We start from the raw sequence: 14,538 nt of genomic DNA on the forward strand, positions 1-14,538 counted from the left end.
CTTTTCTGAGCTGGAAAGGCCTTTAAACGACTTGTTTCATGATAAGAATGCTCCTGTGAGCATTTTAAGCAGAGTTGTGCACTTTTGCATGAAAAGTCACATTCCAGCTTGAAATGTTGAAATCTCAATCTATAAACTGCTTTTCTGAGCTGGAAAGGCCTTTAAACGACTTGTTTCATCAAAAGAATGCTCCTGTGAGCATTTTAAGCAGAGTCGTGCACTTTTGCATGAAAAGTCACATTCCAGCTTGAAATGTTGAAATCTCACTCTAAACTGCTTTTCTGAGCTGGAAAGACCTTTAAACGACTTGTTTCATCATAAGAACGCTCCTGTGAGCATTTTAAGCAGAGTTGTGCACTTTTGCATGAAAAGTCACATTCCAGCTTGAAATGTTGAAATCTCACTCTAAACTGCTTTTCAGAGCTGGAAAGGCCTTTAAACGACTTGTTTCATCATAAGAATGCTCCTGTGAGCATTTTAAGCAGAGTTGTGCACTTTTGCAAGAAAAGTCACATTCATGCTTGAAATGTTGAAATCTCACTCTAAACTGCTTTTCTGAGCTTGAAAGGGCTTTAAACGACTTGTTTCATCATAAGAATGCTCCTGTGAGCATTTTAAGCAGAGCTCTGCACTTTTGCATGAAAAGTCACATTCCAGCTTGAAATGTTGAAATCTCAATCTTTAAACTGCTTTTCTGAGCTGGAAAGGCCTTTAAACGACTTGTTTCATCATAAGAATGCTCCTGTGAGCATTTTAAGCAGAGTTGTGCACTTTTGCATGAAAAGTCACATTCCAGCTTGAAATGTTGAAATCTCAATCTATAAACTGCTTTTCTGAGCTGGAAAGGCCTTTAAACGACTTGTTTCATCAAAAGAATGCTCCTGTGAGCATTTTAAGCAGAGTCGTGCACTTTTGCATGAAAAGTCACATTCTAGCTTGAAATGTTGAAATCTCACTCTAAACTGCTTTTCTGAGCTGGAAAGGCCTTTAAACGAATTGTTTCATCATAAGAACGCTCCTGTGAGCATTTTAAGCATAGTTGTGCACTTTTGCATGAAAAGTCACAGTCCAGCTTGAAATGTTGAAATCTCATTTTAAGCAGAGTTGTGCACTTTTGCAAGAAAAGTCACATTCCAGCTTGAAATGTTGAAATCTCACTCTAAACTGCTTTTCTGAGCTGGAAAGGCCTTTAAACGACTTGTTTCATCATAAGAACGCTCCTGTGAGCATTTTAAGCAGAGCTCTGCACTTTTGCATGAAAAGTCACATTCCAGCTTGAAATGTTGAAATCTCAATCTTTAAACTGCTTTTCTGAGCTGGAAAGGCCTTTAAACGACTTGTTTCATCATAAGAATGCTCCTGTGAGCATTTTAAGCAGAGTTGTGCACTTTTGCATGAAAAGTCACATTCCAGCTTGAAATGTTGAAATCTCAATCTATAAACTGCTTTTCTGAGCTGGAAAGGCCTTTAAACGACTTGTTTCATCAAAAGAATGCTCCTGTGAGCATTTTAAGCAGAGTCGTGCACTTTTGCATGAAAAGTCACATTCTAGCTTGAAATGTTGAAATCTCACTCTAAACTGCTTTTCTGAGCTGGAAAGGCCTTTAAACGACTTGTTTCATCATAAGAATGCTCCTGTGAGCATTTTAAGCAGAGTTGTGCACTTTTGCATGAAAAGTCACATTCCAGCTTGAAATGTTGAATTCTCCCCTTAAACTGCTTTTCAGAGCTGGAAAGGCCTTTAAACGACTTGTTTCATCATAAGAACGCTCCTGTGAGCATTTTAAGCATAGTTGTGCACTTTTGCATGAAAAGTCACAGTCCAGCTTGAAATGTTGAAATCTCATTTTAAGCAGAGTTGTGCACTTTTGCAAGAAAAGTCACATTCCAGCTTGAAATGTTGAAATCTCACTCTAAACTGCTTTTCTGAGCTGGAAAGGCCTTTAAACGACTTGTTTCATCATAAGAACGCTCCTGTGAGCATTTTAAGCAGAGTTGTGCACTTTTGCATGAAAAGTCACATTACAGCTTGAAATGTTGAAATCTCACTCTAAACTGCTTTTCTGAGCTGGAAAGGCCTTTAAACTACGTGTTTTATCATAAGAATGCTCCTGTGAGCATTTTAAGCAGCGTTGTGCACTTTTGCAAGAAAAGTCACATTCATGCTTGAAATGTTGAATTCTCACTCTAAACTGCTTTTCTGAGCTGGAAAGGCCTTTAAACGACTTGTTTCATCAACAGAACGCTCCTGTGAGCATTTTAAGCAGAGTTGTGCACTTTTGCATGAAAAGTCACATTTCAGCTTGAAATGTTGATTTTTCACTCTAAACTGCTTTTCTGAGCTAAAAGTCACATTACAGTTTGAAATGTTGAACTCTCACTCTAAACTGCTTTTCTGAGCTGGAAATGCCTTTAAACGACTTGTTTCATCATTAGAATGCTCCTGTAAGCATTTTAAGCAGAGTTGTGCACTTTTGCATGAAACGTCACATTTCAGCTTGAAATGTTGAATTCTCACTCTAAACTGCTTTTCTGAGCTGGAAATGCCTTTAAACGACTTGTTTCATCATTAGAATGCTCCTGTAAGCATTTTAGGCAGAGTTGTGCACTTTTGCATGAAAAGTCACATTCCAGCTTGAAATGTTCAAATCTCACTCTAAACTGCTTTTCTGAGCTGGAAAGGCCTTTAAACGACTTGTTTCATCAAAAGAATGCTCCTGTGAGCATTTTAAGCAGAGTTGTGCACTTTTGCATGAAAAGTCACATTTCAGCTTGAAATGTTTATTTTTCACTCTAAACTGCTTTTCTGAGCTGGAAATGCCTTTAAACGACTTGTTTCATCATTAGAATGCTCCTGTAAGCATTTTAAGCAGAGTTGTGCACTTTTGCATGAAAAGTCACATTCCAGCTTGAAATGTTGAAATCTCACTCTAAACTGTTTTTCTGAGCTGGAAAGGCCTTTAAACGACTTGTTTCATCATAAGAATGCTCCTGTGAGCATTTTAAGCAGAGTTGTGCACTTTTGCATGAAAAGTCACATTCCAGCTTGAAATGTTGAAATCTCAATCTATAAACTGCTTTTCTGAGCTGGAAAGGCCTTTAAACGACTTGTTTCATCATAAAAACGCTCCTGTGAGCATTTTAAGCAGAGTTGTGCACTTTTGCAGGAAAAGTCACATTCCAGCTTGAAATGTTGAAATCTCACTCTAAACTGCTTTTCAGAGCTGGAAAGGCCTTTAAACGACTTGTTTCATCATAAGAATGCTCCTGTGAGCATTTTAAGCAGAGTTGTGCACTTTTGCAAGAAAAGTCACATTCATGCTTGAAATGTTGAAATCTCACTCTAAACTGCTTTTCTGAGCTTGAAAGGGCTTTAAACGACTTGTTTCATCATAAGAATGCTCCTGTGAGCATTTTAAGCAGAGCTCTGCACTTTTGCATGAAAAGTCACATTCCAGCTTGAAATGTTGAAATATCAATCTTTAAACTGCTTTTCTGAGCTGGAAAGGCCTTTAAACGACTTGTTTCATCATAAGAATGCTCCTGTGAGCATTTTAAGCAGAGTTGTGCACTTTTGCATGAAAAGTCACATTCCAGCTTGAAATGTTGAAATCTCAATCTATAAACTGCTTTTCTGAGCTGGAAAGGCCTTTAAACGACTTGTTTCATCAAAAGAATGCTCCTGTGAGCATTTTAAGCAGAGTCGTGCACTTTTGCATGAAAAGTCACATTCTAGCTTGAAATGTTGAAATCTCACTCTAAACTGCTTTTCTGAGCTGGAAAGGCCTTTAAACGACTTGTTTCATCATAAGAATGCTCCTGTGAGCATTTTAAGCAGAGTTGTGCACTTTTGCATGAAAAGTCACATTCCAGCTTGAAATGTTGAATTCTCCCTTTAAACTGCTTTTCAGAGCTGGAAAGGCCTTTAAACGACTTGTTTAATCATAAGAACGCTCCTGTGAGCATTTTAAGCATAGTTGTGCACTTTTGCATGAAAAGTCACAGTCCAGCTTGAAATGTTGAAATCTCATTTTAAGCAGAGTTGTGCACTTTTGCAAGAAAAGTCACATTCCAGCTTGAAATGTTGAAATCTCACTCTAAACTGCTTTTCTGAGCTGGAAAGGCCTTTAAACGACTTGTTTCATCATAAGAACGCTCCTGTGAGCATTTTAAGCAGAGTTGTGCACTTTTGCATGAAAAGTCACATTACAGCTTGAAATGTTAAAATCTCACTCTAAACTGCTTTTCTGAGCTGGAAAGGCCTTTAAACTACGTGTTTCATCATAAGAATGCTCCTGTGAGCATTTTAAGCAGCGTTGTGCACTTTTGCAAGAAAAGTCACATTCATGCTTGAAATGTTGAATTCTCACTCTAAACTGCTTTTCTGAGCTGGAAAGGCCTTTAAACGACTTGTTTCATCAACAGAACGCTCCTGTGAGCATTTTAAGCAGAGTTGTGCACTTTTGCATGAAAAGTCACATTTCAGCTTGAAATGTTGATTTTTCACTCTAAACTGCTTTTCTGAGCTAAAAGTCACATTACAGTTTGAAATGTTGAATTCTCACTCTAAACTGCTTTTCTGAGCTGGAAATGCCTTTAAACGACTTGTTTCATCATTAGAATGCTCCTGTAAGCATTTTAAGCAGAGTTGTGCACTTTTGCATGAAACGTCACATTTCAGCTTGAAATGTTGAATTCTCACTCTAAACTGCTTTTCTGAGCTGGAAATGCCTTTAAACGACTTGTTTCATCATTAGAATGCTCCTGTAAGCATTTTAGGCAGAGTTGTGCACTTTTGCATGAAAAGTCACATTCCAGCTTGAAATGTTGAAATCTCACTCTAAACTGCTTTTCTGAGCTGGAAAGGCCTTTAAACGACTTGTTTCATCAAAAGAATGCTCCTGTGAGCATTTTAAGCAGAGTTGTGCACTTTTGCATGAAAAGTCACATTTCAGCTTGAAATGTTTATTTTTCACTCTAAACTGCTTTTCTGAGCTGGAAATGCCTTTAAACGACTTGTTTCATCATTAGAATGCTCCTGTAAGCATTTTAAGCAGAGTTGTGCACAGAGGCGATTCTAGGGTTAGAGCTTTAGGGGTGCTGAGCACCCAATGAGCTCCGCTGCCACCACCCACTCTTTTTTTCCTACAGAAACCAATAATATGTATATTGTAAAATAGCTTTCATTTTAACATTGGTTCAACTAACTCCAAAATAAAGATTTTTTGGAGACCTTTCAGGCATGAAAATGGGTCAGGGGTGAAAAAGATGAGAAGAATATTACCCCTAGGGTCCGGGAGTATGCTCCCCCTTAGAATTTTTTTAAAATTACATATTTTAAAGCATCAATCTGGTGAGTTTTCAGATGCATTTTTTTGCCAACCTTTTTATTTCTAATTAATGGTGAGCTAGCACATTTTTGCCATTAATGCTATATTAAAGTCTCAGGACAAAAGGTGGGCTACACCAGCAGTGTGGGTATGGCTTTATGTGAATATACAGTGTATTGTTTGCCTTTGTCGAAATGACAAATCTCCTAATTTATAACTTTTATGCCTACAACATATGGTAGGTTTATTAATAGTTTGTTAATTTGCAGCTTTTCTTTTAACAGTCCTTTAATTGAACCATTACCTTTACTATATGTCTAAAACAAAACACTTGTGACTCCTGCACTAAGGGTTAAAGACGTTATCACCTTCATATTAGTCTACATGTGACAAACTAAAAAAAATATTTATTGTCTAGTTTGATAGTCAGACAGTTAGTGATTTCACACATAACTTACCGGTAGCCTACTGGTGGTATACAGTGATATGTAGTTTGTTTTCACTCTGTTCCAAACGCCATGTTTTCATGACGACTGACCAGAAAAGACGCACGTGATGTCATGTTTACATGACTCCCGATTGTTAAAATAAGTCTCAAATTAACGATAAATCATACAATAAACTTTAACAACGGAGACACACGTATGCAACTACCCACTGAGACGCACTGCATGCGTCTTGCGGAAGAACATTGTAACCGGCGCTACTTCTCTCCGTTTAAGTCTATGGACGAGTCACCCAGGTACTGTGCTACTCCGCAGCGCGCGGGTACCCGCCGGACTTAAATAATCCGAAAATAAACACTTATTATACGTGTACCATGGTGATTCATTATAAGACAAAAACACGACTTGAAAGATTGATTCGTGGTGTACTCGCTCATTATAAACATAACGTAAACATTTTGTAAGATTTGAACAAAAAAGTTGCATCTGATTCTCACTCTGCGTGTGTTTCACGCTGAATGACGGACGGGCTAAGCGATGCAGGTACAGAGAAGTAGAACAGGATGACACCATTTGCTAAGCGGGGAGGTTTTCATTTTCTACCTTATTATATATTTTAAACCACAAACTACGGAGTATGTTTTGGACATTATTTAACCTGGTCAAAGACGAACGAACATTTTAGAATAATTAAATTTCTTGCCCCAAGTTTTAGGGGTGCTGAGCTCCTTTTTAGGGGTGCTGAAGCACCCCTAAAAAGGGGCTAGCCTCGCCCATGGTTGTGCACTGTTGGGTGCTGCCCCTTTAAGAACAGTGAGCTCGTGTGATGACACACGTAGAGCGTAGGTTCAGAGGGTAGAGAAAAAACCAAGTGAAACATGTGCCATGTTGTACTCGTGTTACTCGTGTTAAAAGGCTGTTTAATTACAGATGTGTTCAAGATTAATCATAAACTAACTATTCCCAGCGTGGTAAGAATCACATTTGTTTTGTTATGTGTTTTGAAGTGTGTTTATCAACGATTTATATCGCTATTTGCGATTAGCGCCTTAGCGTCTAAACGCCTAAAGTTACGGTGCATATGAATGCTTAAAAGTTTTAAATACATCATTTAAATACTCCTGTATGTATGTTTGCTTAATCATTAAGTTTGATTAAGTGTCTTTAATGCAGAGACTACTTCTAAAGTAAATGATTCATGTTGTTTACATTTAATATGATCAATACGATGATATTCCACGTTTAAAGATGCTATACTGTGTCAGAATGTTATGTTGACCTACATAGAGAATTGAGTAGTTAAGCTGCAAATGTATTGCAACAAAATGCAATGTTTAATTGTATGAGTGTTTAAGTGAAGTGTATTGATTTAAGTGATTCAATTTATCTTTTCTCTCTAAACTATCTTTTATTTAGTCTTTATTGAGTTTGTAATTCACACGCTATTTAAAATTGTAAATATGGTTATTTGGCAATATGTTAATATGCAGAGTATGCAAATCTTTTAAAAGGGAGCTTTGCTAATTTGTGCATTTTTTGATTTGTTTTACAGTTTGACCATTATATGCATGTTTATGTCAACTAATCTAACAACAACCTAACAACAACAAACCTCAAAGTAAACTGCATTGTGTGTTCTGCACAAGGGAAATAAAAAACATCAAACAACAACTAAATTAATGTGATCTTTATTGGTTACATTAAAGTCAAACACGAGGAATAAAGAAGACTAAAGTCAAATTAAGAAGATAACAACATTAATTGACAACATGGACGAAGACTCAAACCCAAGCATTACTCCTGATCAACAACAAAAGAGTCTCAAGCGTCAGCGTGGAGGTGCAAAGGCTGTAGTTACACGTTTGATGACACAAATTACAACTGCAATGAACAATAATCAGACTAAAGAGGTGGAGAGTAAACTTGCTGCTTTGGATGAGGCTGTAAGTCGGTTCCAGGAGGCGCATAACACATACAGTCAAACATTAGACGATGATGACGACCTTGATGCTTCTAAGGGCTATTTAACATCCGTCCTGCGTGAGGTTCAAGACTTGCAGCACACAGTTCTAAGTTGGCTTGAGGACTTTAAACTGTCAACGGAGGATTCAAATATAGAACCTTCAGATTTCCAAGAGGAAGTTTCAGCACTTGATGAAGATCAGCCTTTAACATCCTCTGTGGAACAACTAACTGCCCAGCTTCAAGGGTTACATGATCTCAGGCAGAAAGAAAAGAATGAGTTTGCTATGCTTATAACTCAACAGGAAGAACGCCTGCGTACAGAGTTTAAATTACGACTTCAGCATGCTGAATCTGAAGTGGATGGTCTGAAAGGCTTACTGAAACTTAAGGATGCTGAGTCGGAGGAAAATCGCCAAAAGGCTACGCTAACAACGATAAACAAAGACTTTTCAACTCCTGTCTCAGAGAACCGTTCCCTTAACTTTAATCCCTCATTCTCATCAGCAAACGAGAATTCTTTATGCCAATTTCTAGAGCTGTCAAGACAACAATATCAGTCACATATTGACTCTATGCATCTACCACCTGTAGATATTATTAAGTTTGATGGAGAGCCTTTAAAGTATTGGCAGTTTATGAGACTATTCTCCTCTGTGATTGACAAAGAGACTGTGCCAGATCAAGAAAAACTCACTCGACTGTATCAGTACACTCTCGGCCAAGCTAGAGATGCTATCTCACATTGTTTGTACAACCCCAGTTCCAGCAAGGGCTATTCTGAAGCCATGGATATTCTAAAGAGACGGTTTGGCAGTCCATACGCAGTATCGCAAGCATGGGTAGATAAAGTGCTCAACTACAAGGAGATTAAAGACAACAAGCAGCTACAAAGCTTTGCAGACATTCTGCGAGCTGCCGTGATACTCTAAAAGCAATGAAGTGTGAGGAAGAGTTAAATGGTGGACGTACACTGTTGCAAATTGTGGAGAAACTTCCCAATGACATAAAGAGAGGATGGCTCACATTAAACTATGAGATCGTCAAGTCTGGACGTTTGCCAAAGTTGGATGACATAGTCAATCTTATCGAATCAGAAGCTGCTAAAAGAGCAGATCCTATCTTCGGGAATCTTCTTAGTCCTGCAAGTAGAAATACTCCTGCTAGCTCTAAAGCATATACTAAGTCAAGCTTCGATAAGAAAAGACAGACATTCGCAACCGTCTCAGCTGCAAATGATAGTACTGCATCGTCCACACTAAAGACCACAACAAGATTTAAGTGCCCAAAATGCACTCAAGGACACTTTCTAAACCAATGTCATGCCTTTAGGGCTCTGTCCGTACAAGAGCGTTTGTCCTTTGTACAACTGAAGCAATTGTGCCTGAACTGTTTCATGAAAGGCCATCACAGCACAGTCTGTACTCGCAATTGGGTATGCAAGGTGCCTGGTTGTGGAAAAAGGCACAACAGTTGGCTACATTCTGCCATCATAACATCCAACAGCAACGACAATAGCCAGCCTGTTAACCAAACTGCTAAAAACGAACCAGCTGCTGACCCACCACAAGCTATTCAAACGCATGCCACCGGAAAGTGCATTGAAACCAGTCAACGAAAGATTGCACTTCCAATCCTGCCAGTAGTAGTTTCAGACAAACATAACCGATTCTCCATGAATGTCTTTGCTTTGCTGGATAGTGGCTCAAATGGGACCTTCGTTTCCAAAAGGCTTGTTCACGCTCTTAAGCTAGAGACACGCAAAATAAACATTAAGTTGAACACCATAGAGACCAAAAATCTCAATGTAGTTACCTCAGCTGTAGATTTGCAAGTTGAAGATTCTCAGCAAAAGAACTCATACCTGATGAAAGGCGTGCTCTGTCGTGATCATCTGAACATAAGCCTAGATAATCTAGTCACACAAAACGAGGTGTTCCAGTGGCCACATCTACAAGAAATTGCAGATGAAATAAGTCTACCTGATGTTGACCTAGCTGATGAGGTTCACCTGCTGATTGGTCTCGACCAGCCTGACATCCTTGCTCCTCGTGAGACACGCTGTGGTAGGGCAGGCGAACCCTACGCAATTCTTACTGGCTTGGGATGGACACTTCATGGGCCAGTAGCTGATGGTTCGACGACTATCTCTGCCAATTTCATTCAAACTGATAATACTCTGCAACATGCTGTTGAAAGATTTTGGAAATTGGAAGATCCAGTCTATGTAGACAATGAATCACTGTCTAAGGTTGACAAGCAGGTTGTGGATCTATGGAATAGGAGAGCAGTTAAGGAGAAAGGTCACTTCACACTACCAATTCCTTTCAAAGAATGCCCGCCTCAGCTACCAAATAACTATGCAATGGCTAAACACCGGCTGGACCTTCTTGGAAAGCGACTAAAGAAAGATCCAACTCTGCAGCAAAGGTATGTAGAAAGTATCTGTGACACACTGCAGAAAGGATATGCTGAGGAAGTGGTTGACATTAATAGAAATGATGGACATGTATGGTATTTGCCACATCATCCAGTGTTACATCCACGTAAGCCAGGAAAAGTACGAATTGTCTTCGACTGTGCAGCACGGTACCAAGGTACTTCATTAAACGATCGCGTTCACCAAGGCCCAGACCTTACAAACAAGTTGCTGTCAGTACTTCTCAAATTCAGACAAGAACCCATCGCTCTAAATGCAGATATTGAGAGCATGTTTTATCAGGTTAGGGTGCCGCCTCAAGATAGAGATGTGCTTCGCTTCCTGTGGTGGGAAGAAAACGATCCTGACAAGCCACCTAAACACTATCGCATGACTGCTCACCTGTTTGGAGGAGTCTGGAGCCCTAGTGCCGCCAACTTTGCTCTGCAACGAGTAGCAGAAGACAATCATGAAAAATTCACCGCTGACACTGTGGAAACAGTGAAACAAAATTTCTACGTAGACGACTGCCTTAAGTCAGTGCCAACGGAGGATGCCGCCATCAAACTTGCTTCACAGCTCCGTGAGATGCTTGCATGTGGAGGTTTCAAGTTAACCAAGTGGCTAAGCAATTCTAAAGAGGTGATGAAATCAATACCAGCTGAAGAATGGGCGAAGTCGTTACATGAGGTAAATCTTGACCAAGAGGATCTACCATTTGAAAGAACACTCGGCGTGCTTTGGGATGTGGAAAAGGATTGTTTCACATTTGATGTCAAGGCAGTAGACAAACCTGCTACAAAGAGAGGAATATTAAGCACTACAAGTTCCATCTACGATCCGTTAGGATTTGTAAGTCCATTCATTCTCAAAGCAAAAGCAATCTTTCAAGAGTTGTGTCGCATAAAAGTTGACTGGGATGAAAAGATTCCAGTAGAAATAGCTGAACAGTGGCACAGATGGCTAAATGACCTGCCTATGTTGTCTGCACTAACAATTCCAAGATGTCTTAAGCCAACAACTGCTAGTTGCTCATCAGTGACCCAGCTCCATCACTTTTCCGATGCGTCAGAACTGGCGTACGGTGCCGTTTCGTACATCAGGATTGACAACACCTGCAAGCTTGTAATGTCAAAGTCAAGGTTGGCACCTATCAAACCAGTTAGCATACCAAGATTAGAGTTACTAGCAGCAGTTGTTGCGACAGAGCTGGACCAACACATAAAGAGTCACTTGGAAATTCCAATCGCTAAGACATTCTTCTGGACTGACAGTACTATTGTACTACAGTACATTAACAACAAAGACAGTCGTTTCCAGACTTTCATCGCCAACCGTATTGCAAAAATACATGAGCGCTCAAATCCATGCCAGTGGAGACACATTGGTTCTGCTTCTAACCCGGCGGATGATGTGTCACGCGGAATGACCATGCAAGAGATGTTATCAAGTGTAAGATGGATATCTGGTCCGCATTTTCTTCAACTGGAAGAGGAACATAGGCCTGTTCAACCTGTCATGAATGATCTACCTGAGGAAGCAGAGATTAAGAAAACAAAGGAAGTCTATGCAGTTAGCACAAACCCAAATCAGGCAGAGAAAGGTGCAATGGACAGATTACTGGAACGGTATTCCAGTTGGCATCGACTGAAAAGGGCTGCTGCTATCTTGTTACGCGTCAAGGCTTTGTTACGCAAGAAACCAAGTCTGCATCTTTCCAAACCTATCACTGTTGGTGAGCTCCACCAAGCAGAGTTATCTATTCTCAATTATGTACAGGCTTCATCCTTTGGATTAACTCGAGCAAAACCCAACTGCCTTCTCAAGTTAAAACCCTTTCAGGATGAGAATGACCAGCTTCTTCGTGTGGGAGGCAGGCTAACAAATGCTCCAATTCATTTTGAGGCTAAACACCCAATAATCCTACCTAACAACCATCACATCACCCATCTAATAATCAGTCACTTTCATCTTCGTTTAGGCCATGCTGGATCGGAACGAGTACTCTCAGAAATTCGTCAACGTTTCTGGATTCTTAAGGGACGTGCCATGATTAACCAAGCTCTAAAGTCATGTCTACAATGTCGCAAGCTAAAGGCTAAGCCACAAAACCAACAAATGGCTGATTTACCTGATTCAAGAGTAACGCCATGCGAGCCTCCATTCACTCGTGTGGGCATAGACTACTTCGGGCCATTCTTGGTCAAGAAAGCTCGCAGTGAGATTAAAAGGTATGGATGTTTGTTTACATGTCTCACTACGAGGGCCATTCATTTGGAGATTGCACACACTCTCAACACTGACTCATTCATTAACGCCTTACAACGGTTCATTGCAAGAAGAGGACCACCCTCTGAGATAAGATCAGACAATGGAACAAATTTTGTGGGTGGACTTCGAGAGTTGCAAAAAGCTATCAGTGAGTGGAACCAGAGAAAGATTTCTGATTATCTGTTGCAAAACAATGTAAAATGGATCTTCAACCCACCTGCCGCCTCTCACATGGGAGGTGTTTGGGAGCGACAGATTCGCACCATCCGCTCCATATTAAACACCGTCCTGTCACAGCAGGCGCCAGACGACGAGGGTTTGACAACGCTGTTTTGTTGTGTAGAGTCTATTGTTAATGGTAGACCTATCACTAAGCTTTCAGATGACCCATCAGATCCTCTACCACTGACACCAAATCATTTGTTGTTATTGCGTTCCGGTTCAACTTTACCACCAGGAGCCTTTGTAAAACAAGATCTTTACCGACGCAGATGGCGTCAGGTACAATATTTAGCAGACATCTTCTGGTCCAGATGGCTCAAAGAATACTTGCCTGCGCTGCAGCAACGCCAAAAATGGTTCCAACCAAAAAGAAATCTGCAAAAAGGAGATCTTGTGCTTGTGCTATATGAAAACACACCGCGCAATCATTGGCCACTGGGTCTCATTACTCAAGTCTATCCGGGTGCGGATGGTCTTGTGCGTACTGTGGAAGTAAAAACACAAGCAGGAATCTATAACCGTCCTGTGGACAAAATTTGCCTTCTGGAAGCCAGTCTTGTTAGTTAAATCAGTTTAATTTGAGTTTTTCTAAGAGACATCACCCTTTGTTGTTTGAATGACCTGTTTGGGTCATTGGGGCCGGGATGTTGGGTGCTGCCCCTTTAAGAACAGTGAGCTCGTGTGATGACACACGTAGAGCGTAGGTTCAGAGGGTAGAGAAAAAACCAAGTGAAACATGTGCCATGTTGTACTCGTGTTACTCGTGTTAAAAGGCTGTTTAATTACAGATGTGTTCAAGATTAATCATAAACTAACTATTCCCAGCGTGGTAAGAATCACATTTGTTTTGTTATGTGTTTTGAAGTGTGTTTATCAATGATTTATATCGCTATTTGCGATTAGCGCCTTAGCGTCTAAACGCCTAAAGTTACGGTGCATATGTATGCTTAAAAGTTTAAAATACATCATTTAAATACTCCTGTATGTATGTTTGCTTAATCATTAAGTTTGATTAAGTGTCTTTAATGCAGAGACTACTTCTAAAGTAAATGATTCATGTTGTTTACATTTAATATGATCAATACGATGATATTCCACGTTTAAAGATGCTATACTGTGTCAGAATGTTATGTTGACCTACATAGAGAATTGAGTAGTTAAGCTGCAAATGTATTGCAACAAAATGCAATGTTTAATTGTATGAGTGTTTAAGTGAAGTGTATTGATTTAAGTGATTCAATTTATCTTTTCTCTCTAAACTATCTTTTATTTAGTCTTTATTGAGTTTGTAATTCACACGCTATTTAAAATTGTAAATATGGTTATTTGGCAATATGTTAATATGCAGAGTATGCAAATCTTTTAAAAGGGAGCTTTGCTAATTTGTGCATTTTTTGATTTGTTTTACAGTTTGACCATTATATGCATGTTTATGTCAACTAATCTAACAACAACCTAACAACAACAAACCTCAAAGTAAACTGCATTGTGTGTTCTGCACAAGGGAAATAAAAAACATCAAACAACAACTAAATTAATGTGATCTTTATTGGTTACATGCACTTTTGCATGAAACGTCACATTTCAGCTTGAATTGTTGAATTCTCACTCTAAACTGCTTTTCTGAGCTAAAAGTCACATTACAGTTTGAAATGTTGAATTCTCACTCTAAACTGCTTTTCTGAGCTGGAAATGCCTTTAAACGACTTGTTTCATCATTAGAATGCTCCTGTAAGCATTTTAAGCAGAGTTGTGCACTTTTGCATGAAACGTCACATTTCAGCTTGAATTGTTGAATTCTCACTCTAAACTGCTTTTCTGAGCTGGAAATGCCTTTAAACGACTTGTTTCATCATTAGAATGCTCCTATAAGCATTTTAAGCAGAGT

The 14,538-nt window shown here is 39.5% G+C and overlaps 1 protein-coding gene across 2 annotated transcripts; it reads left to right on the top strand.

The window, feature by feature from the left end:
* Positions 1 to 6,568: 6,568 nt before the first annotated feature.
* Positions 6,569 to 14,167, top strand: LOC129442866 (uncharacterized). Of its 2 annotated transcripts, XR_008644008.2 has the most exons (3): positions 6,569 to 6,747; positions 7,329 to 13,479; positions 14,061 to 14,167. XR_008644008.2 is itself a non-coding variant. In XM_055203166.2 (2 exons), the coding sequence occupies exon 2, from the start codon at positions 8,676 to 8,678 to the stop codon at positions 13,215 to 13,217; it is 4,542 nt and encodes a 1,513-aa protein (XP_055059141.2). In that variant the 5' UTR covers positions 6,569 to 6,747; positions 7,329 to 8,675; the 3' UTR covers positions 13,218 to 14,044. The 2 variants fall into 2 exon arrangements, 1 of the variants encoding a protein (XP_055059141.2); XM_055203166.2 differs by lacking the exon at positions 14,061 to 14,167 and having other exon boundaries at positions 7,329 to 14,044.
* The last annotated feature ends 371 nt before the right edge of the window (positions 14,168 to 14,538 follow it).

The sequence above is a fragment of the Misgurnus anguillicaudatus genome, chromosome 22, assembly GCF_027580225.2.
Source record: "Misgurnus anguillicaudatus chromosome 22, ASM2758022v2, whole genome shotgun sequence".
NCBI lineage: Eukaryota > Metazoa > Chordata > Actinopteri > Cypriniformes > Cobitidae > Misgurnus > Misgurnus anguillicaudatus.